Genomic DNA, 18,968 nt, shown 5'->3' with positions numbered 1-18,968 from the left:
CTTGTCTGCCTCTAAAGTCCACACTCTTTCCACGTTTTCAGATCCTCCAGCCCCATTCTGCGCTCCCAGTTTTCTAACCTCAGAGCTCTGCTCCCAAGCAGTCTGGATATTTTGTTTCGCTTTAGAATTAAAAAAAATAAATAAATAAAAGAGGAGAAAGAAGAAAGAAAGAAAAAGAAAAGAAATGAAAAGACAGAGTTACAACTGCCTGTCTTTTGGGGATCATATTTCTTCATAGAATGATTAGAATACCTTGTTTTTCTATTCAACATCTCATTCACTGGTTGTTTTTGAACTTTTAAATCATGGAACTATTTCCTACGAAATGACCATGGGACCTCCAGTATATAAACACCTAGGAGTGGTGCTGTTTGAAGTGGCAGGGGATGGGAGAGCCCCAAGACCTGGCCCCTCTGTTTCCCTGACAGCCAGAAGCAAGCTAAGGAAGACGTAAGTGTCTGTCGAACACATTGAAAGCTCCTGACTATCTCTCACTTTAGAGATGAGGAAGCTGGGGCCCAGAGAGGGGAAGCGGCTTGACGTTCAGGACTAGTAGTGTCTGGCTCTTGCAGCTTCTGGCCTGCAGCTCTCTGCAGTGTGGGTATCTCTGCACCTAGTCCAGGAAGGGGATGCGGGTGGGGGTAGAGAAAGAGGAGAGGCGGGGCTTCCTCTTTTCCTCCTTCCTCATGACCAACAAACTGAGCTCCCAAGCCCCTTGGGGAAGGAGGTAGTCAGGGAGAGAACAGCCGGGGAATACTGAAGGGTGCAAGCAGAGGCACGCGGGAGCGCGGGGACGAGGAGTCGGAGGGAAGAGAAGGCTGGAGAGGGGAAGGGGGGAGGGGAAAAGAGCGAAGGAGCTGCCGGACCAGCCCAGGACAGGGACTGGCCTAGGGTTTGCTTCCTGGTCTTGCTCTAGGGTCCCCTTGGGCAAGACCTGCCCCCCTTTCCTGCCTCAGTTTTCTTTGAAGGCTTCTCTGCTCACCGGCGGTGAGAGCACGTGCAGGGTACAGGAGCGGCAGGGTGGTGTAGGAGCACCGCACACGAGCGGCCGGGCTTAGCTGGCAAAGCTCCGCCTGTGAAGAACTGAATGTCTCGCCGTAGCTCCGAAGTCTCCTGGGACTTAGATTCCTCACCTGTCACACCAGACGGGATGAGACGATCTCTAAGGGACCTTTTGGCTCTGAAAGATTTGGGACCTGGAGCCTGTGCTTAGGGAACCCAGAGAATGGGCAGATGTGGGCTCCAGGGCACCAGGCGTTATGTGGTCTAGCAATCTTGTTTTCTTTGTTTGTTTTTAATGTATATTTTTAAGTCTTTATTGACTTTGTTACAATATTGCTTCTGTTTTATGTTTTGTTTTTTTTGGCTGCGAGGCATGTGGGATCTTAGTTCGCCCACCAGGGATGGAACCCTGCACTCCCTGCATTGGAAGGTGAAGTCTTAACCACTGGACGGCCAGGGAAGTCCCTAGCAATCTTGCTTTATGGGAGAGGAAACTGAACCTAGAAAGGCAAAGTGACTTTTCTGCTTCTCTCAGCTTTATTTCTCTTCATCCTCTGAAATGTAGAGCCATACAATTCAGTTCAAAGCAAGTCTGTGCAGTGGATAAGCTTTTTGTTGTTTTTCTGAACAATTTTTTTTGACTTTCAACTTTTTTTTTTTTAAATAAAAACAGTACATGCTCGTTGTAAAGACTTCCGTTAATACAGGAAGTGAAAAAAGTAAAAACTGCAAATTGCTGTCATCCTCCTGTCCTTACCCTTTGAGTCCTTAGGGGTGTCTCCTGTTAACATTTTAGTGGTATTCATCCTGACCTATCTGATGAACCCACAAATATATATGTGTCCCCCCCCATAGGATTATAATATCAATGATTCAGGCACAAACTTTAGAATCAGACATACCTGGGTTCTAATCCCAGTTTATAGCTAATTAGCTGAGTGGCCTTGTTACTTGGCCAGTTTTAGTCTCAGTCTCCTCATGTGTAAAATGGGAGTAATAATATCTACTTATAGGACTGCAGTGAAGATTTAAGGAGGTTTTGTATGAATAGCACTCAGCTACCAGTGCCCGATACACAGTACTACACACACACACACACACACACACACACACACACACGGGGCACAGAATGTGTTAGAGGTACAGTATATAAAAACGAGACCCAAGTTTCCTTACCTTCAGTCTCATCGACTTTCAGCCAACCTCTCTGCTTCTCACCCTGGCTCCACGGCACAAGTTATGTGCTCAATATTTGTTGAATGGATGATTGAAGTTGTGGGGTGGACCCAGGGATTTGAGGTCTGTGGAGTTCCCGGGGAGCCTGCTCTGGGAAATGCAGGGTTTTACCCGGTAGATTGGGAGGGTGTGGGACAGTGTGAGTTGGCCGGACCAGCTGTTGCTTCAGGGCGCCAGGCCAGAGAGTTGAACCTCAGGGCAGAGCTGAGGCCCCAGAGTGGCTCTCAGCTTAAAGGATCTTGGCTTAAAAGGAATGTGCAGTGGGCTGCCTCTGTTCAGGAGGGACTAAAAAAAGCCTCGCCCTCCCCTGGGCTTTGTGTGAGGGTTATCAACTGCTCAAGTCAGCTCATCTCTCTGGCTGGACTCTGGCATTTTTGAGAGGGTCTGTTTCCCTGGCCCCTCTGGGTGTCCACCGATTGGCAGGAAGGGGTCAGCCTGACCCACAGGTGGAGGTCGTGAGGAGTGTGAGGTGTGGGGGGAGGGGGAGGGGGAGGGGGCTGGTAGCCCCAAACCTGGTGACAATGCACAGTTGTCAGCTGTACCCTGCTGGTGTTTCTTCCTTTTATAGTCAGCAGCAGTTGCTCTTGCGATCACCCAGCCCCTCCGTGGGGGCTCCTGCCCAGGATAAAAAGGGCAGGAGGCAGCCCAGTCTCCCGTCTCAGCTCCTGGGTGCCGCATCTCTCGATTCCTTCCTAGGTCCCACCTCTGTGGAAGAGCCCAACGAGACAACATGCCTCCCAAGAAGCCTGAGCCTAAGAAGGAAGCGCCCAAGGCAGCCTCAGCCCCAGCCCCGGCCTCGGCCCCACCTCCCGAGCCTCCCAAGGAACCTGCCTTTGATCCCAAGAGTGTAAAGGTAAGCGAGCCTCAGCCACTGGGATGGGGGTGGGGATGACATTCAGAACGCTCTTTGCACTGGAGCTCAGAGATCTACTTCACGGGGGCTGGACCGGGGTGAGGGCTGCAGTGTCCATCCCCCGCTTACGGTCCCATGGGGCATGGAGCAGATGTTGGGGCTGGTGAGGGCTATTTTAGATTGCAGGCTTTTCCCCTCAAGAACAGGTTTCTGCTCTGTCTGAGGAAGCCCTGCTCTGTCATCCCAAATTTGCCCAGCAAAGTTGGGAATGGCAGGGCGGTACCACCAACCAACCATCTAAACTTTCTTTAAGGCACTGTGGGGACCACCATAGTGAAGTAAAAAAGACTGTGTGATATCTTATGGAGAACAGACACAGAATGATAACTTCCAGTGTAACTTGGAGTAGGTGATAGAAAGAGCGAGGGAGCACTGCTCCCTGGGTGCTGGGGTCTGGGAAAGGCTTCACATGCAAAGACTCTTGCACTGGGTGGGTGGTGAGGGCAGGGAGGCCCTAGATAAGACGAGAAGAGCCTGCTTCTCTCTCCTCTTCCCCACCCCGGTGGACCCCTCCTTCTGTGCCCTTAGCCTGGGCTCCTATCTGGAGCACGCAGTGGCCTAGCCTAGCCCAGGCCGAGACCCTCCCTCTAACCTGGTGTAGGAGCTGGGCCAGGCTCCCTCTGCCGCCACAGCCCTATTCCCTCTCTGCCCCACCACGCTCCCCTCACCCTGAAAGGCTCCTCTCCTTGGAGCTGGTGTAGACCCTGCCTGCTGACTCAGTCATTTTAGGCCTCCCAGCTATCTGGCCCAGCTGCTTAAGGAATGGCACGGGGAGGGGATGGGCCAATGAAGGAGGGGGTCAGAGGCCTCTGGAGACTGAAGCAGTTTTAAGCTTTGGCACCAGAATGTAAGAGGTCAAGTGGCTACTGGTATGAAGGGCTATTAATAGCAGGTTGGGAGTGGTGGGCTCTTGGGTATATCAGCCTCAGGGCAGGGCTGGGGGTGGTGAGGAATCAGATCAAAATTAGAGCTCAGGACCTGCTTCTGTGACAAAGAGGAAGAGAAACTAGCCCCCAGAGCTCTAACTGGATGACCCTCCCTGGCCCTCTCAGGATACTTCCTAGTACCCACAGCCCTGGGAGACCCTGCCACTGTGCCCAGAACCCTGGGGTTGATCTATGGTAGTCCCTACAAGGGGCGGAATTTAAACAGAACTGGCTTGGCCAAGAGATGGGACACTCTGGGGAAACTGAGGCACAGGGTAAGACCTTGAAAGTACCTGAAGGTTTTCTAGGTCATACATCGCTCCCTCTCTGGACAAAGCCTAGCAAGAAAAGCTGACAATCTCCCCCTTCAGGAAACCTGGATTTCTGAGTTGTTCTGATAACGCACTGTTCCCGTGGGACAGCCTAGACTGGACAAGAGCTGCCTAGTGCTATCATCCGAGTCCCTTCTCTTGGGCCTATCACTTCCCTCCATCCACCCACCTTCCCCAGTTTCTCACATCTGGTTGCAATTCTCTTTTCCATGTCTGGATTTTGTAGTTCTGGGGGTTGTTGAAATTGCTTTAAAGCGGAAAAAAAAATTAGGTATTTTTCATGAAGACTATTTTCACTATTATTATACTTTACTCAGTTCCTTTGCTTAGAAGATTCTTTGCTCAAAAATAGAGCAAAAGTGGCTTCCCTGATGGCGCAGTGGTTGGGAGTCCGCCTGCCGATGCAGGGGACACGGGTTCGTGTCCCAGTCCGGGAAGATCCCACATGCCGCGGAGCGGCTGGGCCCGTGAGCCATGGCCGCTGAGCCTGCGCATCAGGAGCCTGTGCTCCGCAACGGGAGAGGCCACAACAGTGAGAGGCCCGCGTACCGCAAAAAAATAAATAAATAAAAATAAAGCAAAAGTAAACTTAAGTCCAATGTGTGTGGTTATGACCATATATTCAGATGTTATGTCGTTATACTAATTTCTCTTACACGTTTAATCCTGGGGCTTAAATCATCGCAAAGTAAGGCAAACTGCACCGTTCCCCAGAGGGTTCCTTCAAAGCATCCTTTACCCCATTTAGAGGGTTTCTTTAACTTTCTGACCCATTCCTGGGTACAGCTAGCTCTCTTCCCAACACGGTGTAACCCCTCTTCTGCTCTCCTAGCTCGTTCCAGCCACCTCCAGTGGTCCTCATTAACAAGGTCAGACTTGGATGGGCACAGAGCAGCAGAATCAGGACTGGGAATGGTGGCACACAGAGAAGATGCTCCAGGATTGGTTACCACCACCAGCGGAGAGGGGATTTTAGGGGGTGGTGGTGGTAGATAAGGACCATGAAGTAACATGCAAGATCCTAAGTTAAAATAATGACTAATCCTTGTTCATTGTCATTCATCTTCAGAGCCTTCCACCTTCTTCTTCTGTACTCAGATTTGAATTTAGGGGGGAAAACCCAAAATTTACTCCTCTCAACAAATACATTTTGAGTGCCTACTCTATGCCAGGCATTTTCTGGCAAATCCCCTGCCCTGCTGGGACCCTGGCTTCAAGGAATCACAGTACACGTAAAGGCATGACAGGAAAACAGTTAGGAAGCATCCAGGGCCCGCCTGAGAGGGATGTGTGCCGAAGGAGAGGCTGGGATGGAAGGGGTGAGGGAAGGCTCTGTTGAAGGAGGTGGGTTGAAAGCCAGCATCAAGTAGAAAGGGGAGAGACTGAAGGGGTGGATGCGAAGGCTGTTTACAGCCGCTGGGACGGAATTTACATTCGACCCAAAGGAATTATAATAGGGAGTCAGTGTGGGTTCTAGAGTTATTCAGAGTGTTTCTCTTTCCCTCTCATTTGGAGCCATCACTTAACAAGTGGTGCTGAGAGAGCTCTGGAGGCTGCATTATTTGACAGCCTGTCAATTGCGGCCCAGTTGTCAGGAGGCCGGTCGGTGTTTGACTCTCAGCCCGTAGTCTCCTTCTGTCCTCATCAGTGTCTGCTGGAGGTGACCCGATTGCTGCGGAAGCCGCTTCTGCTTCCTTTGGAAGGCCTTAGCAGTCCCAGCCCTCACTCCTCTGTGTTTCTCTCCACAGATAGACTTCACTGCTGACCAGATCGAAGGTGAGTACTAGCGACCCCACCTATCCCATCACACTCTCTCTGTTGCGCTTCCTGGGGAGGAGTTGTTGTCACCACCATAATAGTAATCATCACCATCACCACCCTCATAATCACCACCATCACAATCACCATCATCACTGTCACCACCATCACAATCACCACCATCACTATCAACATCATCATCTTCATCATTGCAAACCCGTATCTGAGTCAGGGTACACAAAGGCGTGACTGGAAAACAGTTACGCAAAATAGCAAGTATAGGTGTTGTTCTCTGCTCACTTTCACCTACTACGTGTTATTACTTAAGCACTTTACGTGGATTAGTTTATTTAATTCTCACCGCAACCCTGTGAGGTAGGGACTGTCACCACCCCACTTTACAGGTGATAAAACTGAGGCACAGAGAGGTTGGGTGGCTTGCCCAGTCTCACACAGACAGTTGGTGGTGGAGCCAGGATTCTAACTCAGGCAATCTGATTCCAGACTTGAGTTCTGAACTACTCTGCCAGACTGCCTGGAACATAATAGATGCACAGCAAAAATGCCTTTCTTTCCTCCACTCTATAATCTCCTATCCAAGATATTTAGAAGCCCTCATTTCTGGTTTGTTATTGGAAAGCCCTCCTCAGGGTACCAGCTCCCTCTCCCTGCATCCTGAAGTCTGCCAAGATGCTCACCCGCTAATGGTGGCAGGACCAGCGGTGACTTGAGGGTGCCTTAGTCCACCTGTGATCTCCATCAGCCCTTCTCCGTCTTTGATGAAGACTCTCAACTTAATATAAGTAGTATTAAGTGTAGCGTTAAGACAAGCCTCGAGACCTCCCGCCCTCCAACTTAATTGTTGCCCCTCAGCCCTCTTCTGTAAGGGTCTGGTGTTTTGAGAATGAAATATTTCATCAAGTGATATCTACTTTACAGCTGGGATCCACCTTCATTGCAACTTATCCCTTTGTTTCCCCCACCAAATGCCTCCTGGACATAAAATCATAGGAATTGAAAGGGACCTTGAAAGGTCACCTGATTCAACCCCTTGATTTTAAGCACAGACTATATTTTAAAAATCAAACGAATCCATGAACATGGTAAAAAAAAAAATCATATACTACTTAAAAATAAAGAAAATTAAAAATATTTATTTTCCCCTTGCTTTCCTGTCATACTGATCCCCTCTCCCCAAAACAATCATTGTCAATAGGTCTGTGTATCCTTTGATTAAAAAACATATAATGTTATACCAGTATGTATATATGTATGTGTAAAGTTTATACAAAGTGAGTCATGTGGTGCATACTGTCCTGCATCTTTTATTTAATATATATTTGGGTTTAACAATGTATAACATAGTACATATTATTTAATAATATATTTAAATATCTTTTTATATTTAACACCAACAGTTCTACCTCATTTTTTTAAACAGTTATATAGATTCTCACACATGGATGCACCTTTTAATCCAATCAGGCCCACATTGATAGACCTTCAGGTTGTTTCCAGTTGGGGGAGATAATGTTTTCCCCAGGGGAGCTTCCCAGCAATGAGTCAAAAGATATGTGCATTTTAATAGTTACTGCCAAGTTTCCCTCCAGAAAAGTGATGCCAGTTACCCACCAATAGGACATGAGAGATGGCAGATGCATTTTGAAACAAGTGAACCGAGTCCAACTCCATTTTTGCAATACTCTGTGGACAGTCACTTTCCATCAATAGTTTGGAGCACTGTGAAATTCTTAAAATAAATTTTAATGCATTTTAGTTAAATATATATATATACTCAGTGTATATACAAACACAGTGGTACCCATGAGGACTAGAAAATCAACTAATGATAAAAAATTTTCATTTCCCAAATGGGAATCCTGGTCAAAGCCAACTGAGACAGCTGGTTGCCTCTTTTCTCTGTGAAGATATTCAGGGCTGGGGCCTAACTCATTCCAGCCTTTCATCCCTCTGACTTTGAAGGCATTGTTCCTTAGGTTGGATTGGAATTGTTTTTGCTTTAATTTTATTCCTATCTCTTCATTTGCTCTTTGGTGAAACTGAAGATGGTTTTCTCCTGTTTTGCTGGAAAAACGTTATCTGCAACCAGGAGACTTTGAAATTAGCCCTAAATCTGCCATTATTGGCCATGAGACTTAGAGCAAGTCACTTCTTTAAAGCTGGATTTTCTTATCTGCAAAGTGAGGGTATTTGGTTCTTTTCAGTTCAGAAATTCTGTGACTCTCTTCAGCATCTTCTAGATACCCTCCATCTATTTGAAGACAGTTATCAAATCCCTTCCTGGCTTTATGATCTCCAGGTGATATGGCTCCAATTTCTTTTATTTATTTATTTATTTTCTCATAGGAATTAGTTTCTAAGTCCTGACTTCCTTCTCTGGCCCATATTTCCATATCCTTCTGGAAAGGGATCACCACCATTGTTCACTGCTCTAGCAGGCAGCTCCCTACTACAGATCTTTCAGAAGTTTCTTCTGGGACAATGAACTTCATCTCTCATATACCTCAAGATCACACTGGTCTTGTTTTCCTCCTAGTAGCTATCCTAGACTTCAGTGTTTGGTTTTTATGTGCATACCAGCCTTCCCAGCAGTCTGGAACATTAGCTGGTGCAGCAGGCCTCTTCCTCCTCCTCCTCCTCCTCACTTGGTTTCCTTAATAGTTGGCTGGAAGTCACATCTGCAGTGGCCTATAAATGAGGATGATAATAGCTATAGCATAAAGTCTTTGTAAAGATGAACGGGATAATTCATGCAAAGTTATCAGCTCAGAGCCTGGCCCACAGTAAGTGCTCAAATCATAGGTCATTACTCCTGTTATTTCCCCCCTGTTCCATCCTTCTATTAAATATCATTCTTCTTTTAAGTGGAGACTCCTACTTTTATTAAGTTTGCCCTCACTCTTCTGAATGAATTAGAAGATCAGAAAGTCTGAGTTCAGATTCAGCTGCCATATTTATTGAACAATGAATTTGTGCCAGAAGCCACGCTAATTGCTTTAAAAGTTCAAAAAGAATTAAGTTGTTCTAACAAAGCTGTGAGGTCAGTGCTATTCCTTTTGACAGAGGACAAAGTTCAGTGAGGTTATGTGACTTGGCCAAGATCACACAGTTAAGTGGTAAAATTGGGATTAACCTCAGTAAGAGATTACTAACAGCATTGTTGGAGAATTTACTCTGTGTTAAGACACAGAGTTAAAGTTTTATGCGCACATTATTGTATTTTATTTGAATGTAATTTAAGGACCCTATGAGGTAGGTACCATTTATAGAAGAAGAGAGGTTTATAGAGGTTAAATATTTACTTGCCCAAGGTCACACAGCTACTAAGCAATGGAAACAGAATTTGAACTCAATTAGTTAGTAATTTGAAAGACAGGCAGCTTTATATCTTTGAAATTCATACAAAGCCTAATAAAGAGTGGCAGGTAAATGTCTTGGGGAACCTGCTTTGATATGTGGAATGATTTGTGAATCATCCGTATGCAGCATCAAAGGGAATAAGTGTTTCTAAAGTGCTTAGAGAGGATTAAAAGCAGCTTTTCTCCTAAGTAGTTCACACATTCTTCTTAGGTTTATATTGTTAATCTGCTTAGTAAACCGTTTTGTCACCGGTAGCATAAGGTAATTTCAATGCCATACCCAGTCCATATTATCCCCAGTGACGAGTTGGTTGAATCCAAATTGATTAGGAATTAAGGTTCTTTGCAAAGGGCCCAGGAATGCCTTCATTCAGCCTTGCCCCTTGGACACCTGCCCTGGAACCTTCTTCTGGGAGTCTGGCTCCAGAACTAGGAAATATAATAATAACCACCATGTGTTGATTCCCTTACCACATGCTAGACACCATGCTTGGAGCGCTTTGTAATCCCCCCAGCAGCCCACACAGGTGGACACTGTATCCTTGCTTAGAGCTAAGAAACAGAGGGCCCGTGGGAGTTAGGAGTTTGGCCGAGGCCACCTGCGGGTCAGTGGTAGAGCTGAGGCGGGCTGACTGTTTCCACCAGGTCACCTTGTCCAGCCTGGGAGCCCCCCCTCAGCCTGGAACAGGCAGTACTGATATTAGCTGACTTCTGAACAGGTCTTGTCACTTTGCAAAGTGCTTCCACACACTGCCACGTCCTTTGACACTCGTAGTAACTGGGAGGGGAGGGCGGGGTGGAGCCTTACTTTCTGCGCGTGCGCAAAGAAAGTGAGACCCAGCCCGGTGCTGCTTGGCAGAGCCAAGCGGAGAACCCAGGAATCCTGACTCCTCCGCCAGTGCGCTTTTCACTTCCCTGCCTCTTTCAACAGTCAGCCACCTCACCTGCAAAGGGAAGGATGGGTGGGTGGGAGGGGCGGGGGCAGGGGAGACTTCAAATGATGTGACAAGTGATCGATGGAAGAGATCCCAGGCCCAGCGCTGGAACAGGTCGTGGGGCTCCAGGATGCTTCTTTAGTTGTCAGAAGATGGGGTGGGGATGGGTTACAGGGAGTGGCTGGGATGATGGCTGCAGGGAAATACTGAAATATTTTATCAACCACAGCGCGGGTGGAGGCCGATCAGCCCCAAGCCACCGCCTTCGCTTGGCCCCGGGGGCTGCAGCCAGTCTTTTCTCTGCAGAGTTCAAAGAGGCCTTTTCATTGTTTGACCGGACCCCGACTGGAGAGCTGAAGATCACCTACGGGCAGTGCGGGGACGTGCTGCGGGCCCTGGGCCAGAACCCCACCAACGCCGAGGTGCTGCGCGTCCTGGGCAAGCCCAAGCCGGAAGGTCAGCGTGGGCCTCGTGGTGTCTCCCGCCGCCCCGGGGCTCTCTCCCTTCAAGACAAACCTACCCTCCCCAGGTTACCCTCCTCCCATTGCTAGAATTACCTGGAAGCGCCTGGCACTTAGTTGACCCTCTCTCTTGGGCTTGCTCTTGTTTTCCCCATGAGGGCGGGAGCTCCTGGGGAGCAGGAACAACATTCTGCTTCTTTAGTGTCTTCCTGTGACACCGAGGGTGCCAGGGACATGGGGCAGGGAAGCTTGGAGGGAAGCTGATAACTGAGCAGCGCCCCCCCCCTTCCCCACCAGCAAATTGTGGTCGAGGTGTCACCGCGCTGAGCTGTCCTCCTTCTAATGATGGTTAGATCACTGAGGATTGCAAATTATTCATTTAATATAAATTAGAGCAGACTCAAGATTAACTCTATAATGATGCTTCTTTCACTCGTTTGTATTTGATAGATTTTGGTGAATGAGAGTTTAGAAAGTGGTGCAAGTGGCAACATTTGTGAATGTCACCTGTCACCATGGCAGTCAAGTTGACAGCTGCCCTAACACACATGTCCTTCTGAGAGGACGGGGCCAGGCAGACATGGGCAGGGGCCCGCAGCCGGGGTGGACCATCTCTGGAGGCTTCCTGGGGCCCATGTTGGCTCCACCCCCTTCCTTGGTTTGGCCCCTTCCCCTCCTGCTCTTGCTGGTGAAGACACTGGTTGGGGGTGAAGGATGTGGGCCAGAAGGACCAGAGGAAGGAGCCTACCGGTGTCAGTAGGGCTTCTCAGAGGTCGAAAGATATCTGGGCACTTCCATTGTAGGAGGTTCCTGGGTTATAAAAGAAAGCAATGCCAACATTTGGAGGTATTTAAAAATGGTTTACCTCTATTAAATTAAAGCTTTTAACACATGACAATGTGGGAGAAGGGTGCTAGTCACACAAGAATCACACATCTTACTGGTTAGTAGTAAATTGATTCAGAGTTGCTCCAGGCACTGTTGGTCTAGTGATGGGACCCAAATTTGGAGTTATGCAAAATTTTCTTTTTGCAATTTTGTCAGTTTACCCTTGTGACTGGGAGTCTGTCACGTGTCAGAAGTCTAAGTTGTGAATGTGAGGCCTGCGCTGTGTGGCCCTTGGGGTCCCTCAAATCCTACTGCTGCCACCTCAGCTCCCTGCCCCGCTGGCCACCTGGAGCTCAGAGGTCTGGGTGGAGTCACGGTCCCTCTTCCCTCCTGCCCTAGTCCTTTCACTGAGAAGAGTGCCCAGAGTCAGCTCCTGCCTGACTCCCAGGCCTCTGAGCCCTCCAGGATTGCTGACGGGGTGCCCCACCCAGAAGTGGCGGCGGCTGAGCTCTGGGTGCTGCCAGGGACAGGCTAGCCTGGAAGAGCCAGGTGAGACCCCTCCTGACCCTCTGCTCCCTCGAGCTCACGTCGAATTCCCTTTCCTTCCCTGTCCCCGCCGCAAGAGATGAACACCAAGATGCTGGACTTTGAGACGTTCCTGCCCATCCTGCAGCATATCTCCCGCAACAAGGAGCAGGGCACCTACGAGGATTTTGTGGAGGGGCTGCGCGTGTTTGATAAGGAGAGCAACGGCACGGTCATGGGCGCCGAGCTTCGCCACGTCCTCGCCACCCTGGGTATGCCAGCTGGGCAGAGGTGGAGCCCAAGGGCAGGGGGAACAGAGGCGTGGGAAGTGACCAAGTGGCATATGTTGGGGAGACATGGGGGTCCCTGCGTCCTGAGGATCACATCCTGATCCAGGCCTGTCTTGCTTCCCCAGCTGGGTTTGCTCAGCAGGGTGGGAAGGAGAGGAGAGCAGGTTGGCCGAGCGGGGGTGAGGCCTGAGAGGTGGGACCCAGGGCTCCTGTCCTTGTCTTTGCCTCAGTCACTGGGGCCCTGGTCTGCTCACCCACTGGTGGCTGTAGCCAGAGGGAGAGACCTTGGGAACTAGGAAGGACCTTAAGACCCTTGGCTCCACCCTCCAAAGCCTCTGGGGGAGCTTTGGTATGGCCACTTCCTACACCCAGGAAGTCTTGAGCCATCAGACTCAAGGGGGTGCTTGGGTTTGGCGTGTGCCTCCTTTGCCCATCTGTAATTAAGTGCCCACTGTCTCTCGCCCCAGGAGAGAAGATGACTGAGGCTGAAGTGGAGCAGCTGTTAGCAGGGCAGGAGGATGCCAATGGCTGCATCAATTACGAAGGTATCGGCTCATGCTGCACTTCCCCGGTCGCGCAGGGCTGGGCTGGGCTGCAGAACAGAGCAGATGCAGGGGCTAGGGAGCATGCACACCCAGTGGGCTTTGGTGAGCTCCCAGTGGACATTGTTCTTTTTCTTTCCTGGGAGTGAACATCACAGTGTAATGGAAGGGGCATGGATTTCGGAGATAGCTCTGTGATATACCAGCTGTGTGACCTTGAGCAAGTCACTTACCTTCTCTGGGCCTTGGTTTTCTCATCTGAGCAATGGGGTGATGCTGGCCCCTGTCCCAAGTTTGCGGGGATTGGCAGAGGTAATGTAGCTCATTTCATCTGTGTCAAGTACCAGCACAGAGAATGGACACAGAGCAGTGGTTATGTCTCTTCCTTCCTTCTACCTTCTCCCCATCAACCCTAAATGGGGGAAAGAATCATGCTCTGAAGAAAGGGTATTGGGAAGGTTTGAGGTCAGGCGGTATAGAGCAGGGAGAAGAGGTTTAAGGGGCTGAGAGGGGCCAAGTGCAGTGGCTGATTTCCGTCTTCTTTCCCAGCCTTTGTCAAGCACATCATGTCTGGGTGAAGCAGACCCCTCCAGGGTGAGTGCAGCCTCTCCTTCGGGGTCCCTCTGGGGCCCCACAGGGCACTGCAGGGGGCGGAGAACAGCCTGGCCCCGCCCATCAGTCCCCTGCCCTCTAAGTGCTCCTGTCACCTCCTGCTCTGCCCCCTGCCCTCCCTGGTCTTTGCACCTAACCTTGACCTTCATCAGTCACATCCTGCTGCCTCTTCTGGGGTCTCTCAAGGCAAGACCATTCCCTCAGGAGGGGCCTCCTGTATAGGCTCCTGTGTGTGAGGAGCCAGGTACCAGGTGCCCTTGACCCTGTTCCTCTTTTCTCCCTTCCCTGACCACCCCCTGCGCCCTCCTGCCCAGGCTTGGTGCCGTCCTGGTAGGGGTGGGGTCTGTGATCAGGGGCTGGGGTATGGAGAGTGAGGTAGAGCCCTGTATATCTAGTGCTTTCTTTCAGGTGCCTGGCCCATGGCCTTAGCCCAGGTGAGTTAACGAGAGGCCCAGAGTGACTGAGCTGGAGTTGGAGTCCTGGACTCTCCACTGCACCGCAGCCCCGAGGACCTCATGGGCCCATAGCCGTCCCCGTAAATAAACAGCTCCGGCAAGGTTGTGCCGAGTTCCCTGATTCCAACCAGTCTCTGAGTTGCTTTTTTAAATGAATTAACTAGTTGAGTTGGGTTTTTGTGAGTGTGTGTGATAATGTCACCTGAGGCCTCATGCATATTCCTCAGAGAAATAAGCAGTAACTGGGAGCTGGGGGACAAGGGCCAGAGCCCAGAGATCTAGAAACATGAGGGCCAGACCATGCGCAGAGAGCTCAGGAAGGGCCTGCAGTTTGAGGAGCTGTAATCAGGAGTTTCATTTCCTTCCAAGGCTCACTCTCCACCTTATGTCCTGTCCAGGTGACAAATAGGAAGAAGCCACCTGCTTCTTCTTTTTAAAAAAATTGTGGTAAACAGGGGGAAGGGTTGGGGGGAGGGATAGTTGAGTTTGGGATTGACATGTACACAATACCGTACTTAAAATGGATAACTAGGGACTTACCTGGAGGTCCAGTGGTTAAGACTCTGCCCTTCCACTGCAAGGGGTGCGGGTTCGATCCCTAGTGAACTAGGATACTCTGCATACCGTGCAGCTCAGCCAAAAAAAAAAAAAAAAAAAGGATAACCAAGAAGGGCCTACTGTACAGCACAGGGAACTCTGCTCAATATTATGTAACAACCTAAATGGGAAAAGAGTTTGAAAAAGAATAGATACACGCATATGTATAAGAGAATCACTTTGCTGTACACCTGAAACTAACACAATATTGTTAATCAACTATACTCCGATATAAAATAAAAAGTTTTTTTTAAAAAAGAAAAAAATCGTGGTAAAATACATATAATATAAAATTTTCCATCTTAACCATTTTTAAGTGTACAGTCCTGTAGTGTTAAGTATATTTACAGTGTTGTGTAACCAATCTTCAGAACTTTTTCATCTTATGAAACTGTAACTCTATATCCATTAAACAATAAATCCCCAGTTCCTCCTCTCCCCAGTCCCTGGCAACCGCCACTCTACTTCCTGTCTCTATGCATGCACTTGACTACTCTAGACAGCTTGTATAAGTGGAACCACACAGTATTTGTCTTTTTGCAACTGGCTTATTTCACTTTGATAATGTCTTCAAGGTTGATCCGTGTTGCAGCAAGTGTCAGAATTCCCTTCCTTTTTAAGGAGGAGTAGTATTCTACTGTATGTGTGCAGGTACCACATTTTGTTTATGGTCCTTGTATCTTTTTTTTTTTTTTTTTGGCCACGCCACATGGCACGCGGGGTCCTTGTTCCCCAAACAGGGATCGAACCCATGCCCCCTGCATTGGAAGCTCGGAATCTTAACCACTGGACCACCAGGGAAGTCCCAGTGTTTATATCTTGATGTGGGCCCTTTAGGTGTCTCTTCCCCTGAGAGCAAAGCCTCTGGTGCCTGATTCAGCCCTGCTTGATCTGGGCATCTCACCGACTCCCTGCTCAAACCTAGGACTCCGTACCTGGGACTCTGGGAAAGTGTCAGAGCTTCAGAGGGAGCACAGGCCTCAGGCTGGGAGGGCAGGGGAGTGCAGGGAGGCAAGTGAGAAAAGGAGGAAGACAAGAAACCAGAGACTGGGAAGAAGGAGAAAGAGCATGTAATGAAATTAAAGACACACATGTGAGGGGACTTCCCTGGTGGAGCAGTGGTTAAGAATCCACTTGCCAATTCAGGGGACACGGGTTCGAGCCCTGGCCAGGGACGATCCCACATGCCGTGGAGCAACTAAGCCCATGCGCCACAACTACTGAGGCTGCGCTCTAGAGCCGGTGACCCACAGCTACTGAGCCCGCATGCCACAACTACTGAAGCCCACGCACCTAAAGCCTACGCACTCCACAGCAAGAGAAGCCACTGAACGAGAAGCCTGCGCACCACAACGAAGACCCAACACAGACAAAAATTTAAAAAAAAACTAAATAAAAGAAAATTACATGTTCATGAGCCCTTTAAAAAAATAATAAAAAAAAATAAAGGCACACATGTGAGGGGACTTCCCTAGTGGCACAGTGGTTAAGAATCCGCTTGCCAATTCAGGGGACACGGGTTTGAGCCCTGGCCAGGGAAGATCCCACATGCCGTGGAGCAACTAAGCCCGTGCGCCACAACTACTGAGCCTGCGCTCTAGAGCCAGTGAGCCACAACTACTGAAGCCCACGCACCTAAAGCCCACGCTCCACAGCAAGAGAAGCCACTGCAACGAGAAGCCTGTGCACCACAACGAAGACCCAACACAGAAAAAAATAATAAAAAAAAAACTAAATAAAAAAAAATTACATGTTCATGAGCCCTTTAAAAAAAATTAAAAAAAATAAAGACACACATGTGAGCAGAACACATGCCAGAACTCAGGGGCCCAGTCACCCCTGGATGGGCGTCCCTTAAATCCCTGAGGACTACCCAAGGTGGATTAGATTCTCCTTCTCACAACCTTTCTGCTACCCTGTCAGGGCATCCAGCCACAGAATTTTGTGAAACATCTTTTATTGATAATGACCCAGCCAAGGCTGAGATTCCATGAGCCCAAACAGGAAGTTGTCATGGGAAGCTGAGAACCATGAGCCCAAATTCAGTCTTCTCAGAATCTAAAGTCTGGCTGGGAAGATGAGACCAAGGCCCACGTGCACCTTTTCTTCCTTGAGGAGGGGCTCCAGCTTCGGGAGAGAACTGTTGAACCATAAAACCTGAGATCTTTATGTAGTTGTGAGCGGGGTTGTTGACACCAGTGGTTTTCAGACTTGGTTTTAGCTCCGTAGCCTTTTGCTCAAACTAAATTCTGTGCAGAAGCCAATGCATGAATCTGAAGGGAGCAGAGCTTCTCTGGCTGAGGAGGTGAGGCCCAGATGCCAGCATCTTGGAGCCTCTACCTGGGCTCCTTGGAGCACAACCAGAAGACCACTGATTGCGTCAGACCTGCTAACTGTAAAAGTAAGGAAATGGATCTTTAGAGGAGGATTGACTTACCCAAGGTCACAGCTAATGACTGATGAGCCCACGTCCCCGGAATCCCACATTTTTCCGTCTTTTGACACACACCAACCTGCCTTTGAAATTTTTTCCAAGTTAGGCTCTTGGGAGTCTTCTCTCTTGTTTGCCTCCTACCATTCTGCCTGCTCCTTTTTGACCTTACTTATTTCTCCTTTTTATTTCATTTATTTTCTTTTTTTGGCCGTGCCGTGTGGCTTGCAGGATTTGTTTCCCAACCAGGGATTGAACCCGGGGCATGGTAGTGAAAGCCCAGAATCCTAGCCACTAGGCCACCAGGGAACTCCCCATTATCTCTCCTTTTTAAAAGTCACCCTCCCCAACTTGAAATGCTAGCATTCCTCCTCAGTGTTGGGGCCCTGTCAGGTTTTCCTCCCTCCTTCCCTTCCTCCCTCCCTCTCTCCCTCCTTTCCTCCCTTTCTCCACAAAGTATTTATTGTCCACTGTATACATTTTTTCTTTCTTTCTTTCTTTTTTTTTTTTTTTTGCGGTACGCAGGCCTCTCACTGTTGTGGCCTCTCCCGTTGCGGAGCACAGGCTCCGGACGCGCAGGCTCAGCGGCCATGGCTCACGGGCCCAGCCGCTCCGCGGCATGTGGAATCTTCCCGGACCGGGGCACGAACCCATGTCCCCTGCATCGGCAGGCGGACCCTCAACCATTGCGCCACCAGGGAAGCCCCCACTGTATACATTTAGGAGGAATTGGGGTTAAGCTCCCAATGATTAAAAACTGAAAGTGTTTTCCCTGCCAAAGTAGCTTACCATCCAGTTAAGCAAGGACATAAGCATCAGGGCACTAACTAGAGAATGAACATCACAACAACAGCAGGACAACTTCATCTACGTAACACAGGGTAAGTTCCAAGGGACCTGCACGAAGCAGAAGGAAGTGAGGTATGACAGGGATGATTTTCCTTGGTGGGCTTTAAGTGAGACCTTAAAGGAGAAGATGCCCCAAGTCTGCAGCTCAGGCTCAGGTAGGAAAAGGGCACGAGCAGGGGGTCACTGACTCATTGGACAGACACTGATTGAGTGCCTGCTGCGTGTATAGCACTGGTTTGGGCCTTGAGAATACACTGAACCAGACAGACATGGTCCCTGCCCTCATGGAGCTTACAATCTAGTGGGAAGACAGACATTAAATAATTGTATCGTGTGGCAGATAACAGCCAACATTTATTGAAGGCAGCGTCGGTTACGAGTATATTGATATTTGGCTGTGGGTTATGGAGACCGAAAGACAGCGGCTTCTAAGATGCGAAAGTGCGTTTTCCCCTCCCACCGAAGTCCGGGGGTTGGCAGTCTAGGGCTGGTATGGCAGCCACTCTGCACGAAGTCCTCAGGACCTAAGCTCCTTCTCTCTTGTGACATTGATGTGTGACCTCTATTCATGGCCCCGATGGCTGCTCCAGCTCAGCCACCTTGTCTCCTCAGGGAATAGTTCACCAGGTCTCCTACTTGGTGACCCCTCCTCAGGAACTGGCATGACTTATTGGCCTCCTTATGGTGTTGGGCTCATTCATTTGAAGACCGAAGAACTCCTGTCCTCCTTGTCACCTTTTCTTTGCCCCAGCCTCCTCCTGCCTGGCCCATCAGTAAGGCTCGGCACCACCCCATCTGGGAAGAGGTATGGGTAAAAGGTGAACTATTTCCAAGATTGTCTTTGGACTGACTTCCAGTATTTCAAACCGGGACTCAGACCATGTCTTAGTCTGCTT

The 18,968-nt window shown here is 49.2% G+C and overlaps 1 protein-coding gene across 3 annotated transcripts in view; it reads left to right on the top strand.

Moving 5' to 3' along the window:
* MYL4 (myosin light chain 4) overlaps window positions 1-14,322 on the top strand; it is a 30,074-nt gene extending 15,752 nt beyond the window's left edge. Inside the window, exons 1-8 of one of the 3 annotated variants that reach the window (XM_033439047.2) lie at window positions 871-2,080; window positions 2,935-3,091; window positions 6,158-6,185; window positions 10,789-10,938; window positions 12,395-12,568; window positions 13,054-13,131; window positions 13,678-13,722; window positions 14,149-14,322. In XM_033439047.2, coding sequence (XP_033294938.1) covers window positions 2,046-2,080; window positions 2,935-3,091; window positions 6,158-6,185; window positions 10,789-10,938; window positions 12,395-12,568; window positions 13,054-13,131; window positions 13,678-13,706 — 651 coding nt within the window. In that variant the 5' untranslated portion in view covers window positions 871-2,045 and the 3' untranslated portion in view covers window positions 13,707-13,722; window positions 14,149-14,322. Of the gene's footprint in view, window positions 1-870; window positions 2,081-2,483; window positions 2,621-2,934; window positions 3,092-6,157; window positions 6,186-10,788; window positions 10,939-12,394; window positions 12,569-13,053; window positions 13,132-13,677; window positions 13,723-14,148 lie in introns of those variants that run through there. The other 2 variants (XM_033439046.2, XM_049701667.1) reach the window with 2 other exon arrangements.
* Window positions 14,323-18,968: the final 4,646 nt, after the last annotated feature.

The sequence above is a fragment of the Orcinus orca genome, chromosome 19, assembly GCF_937001465.1.
Source record: "Orcinus orca chromosome 19, mOrcOrc1.1, whole genome shotgun sequence".
Lineage (NCBI taxonomy): Eukaryota > Metazoa > Chordata > Mammalia > Artiodactyla > Delphinidae > Orcinus > Orcinus orca.
Note: the sequence above shows the minus strand (reverse complement) of the source record. Positions and strands in the feature narration are given on the sequence as shown.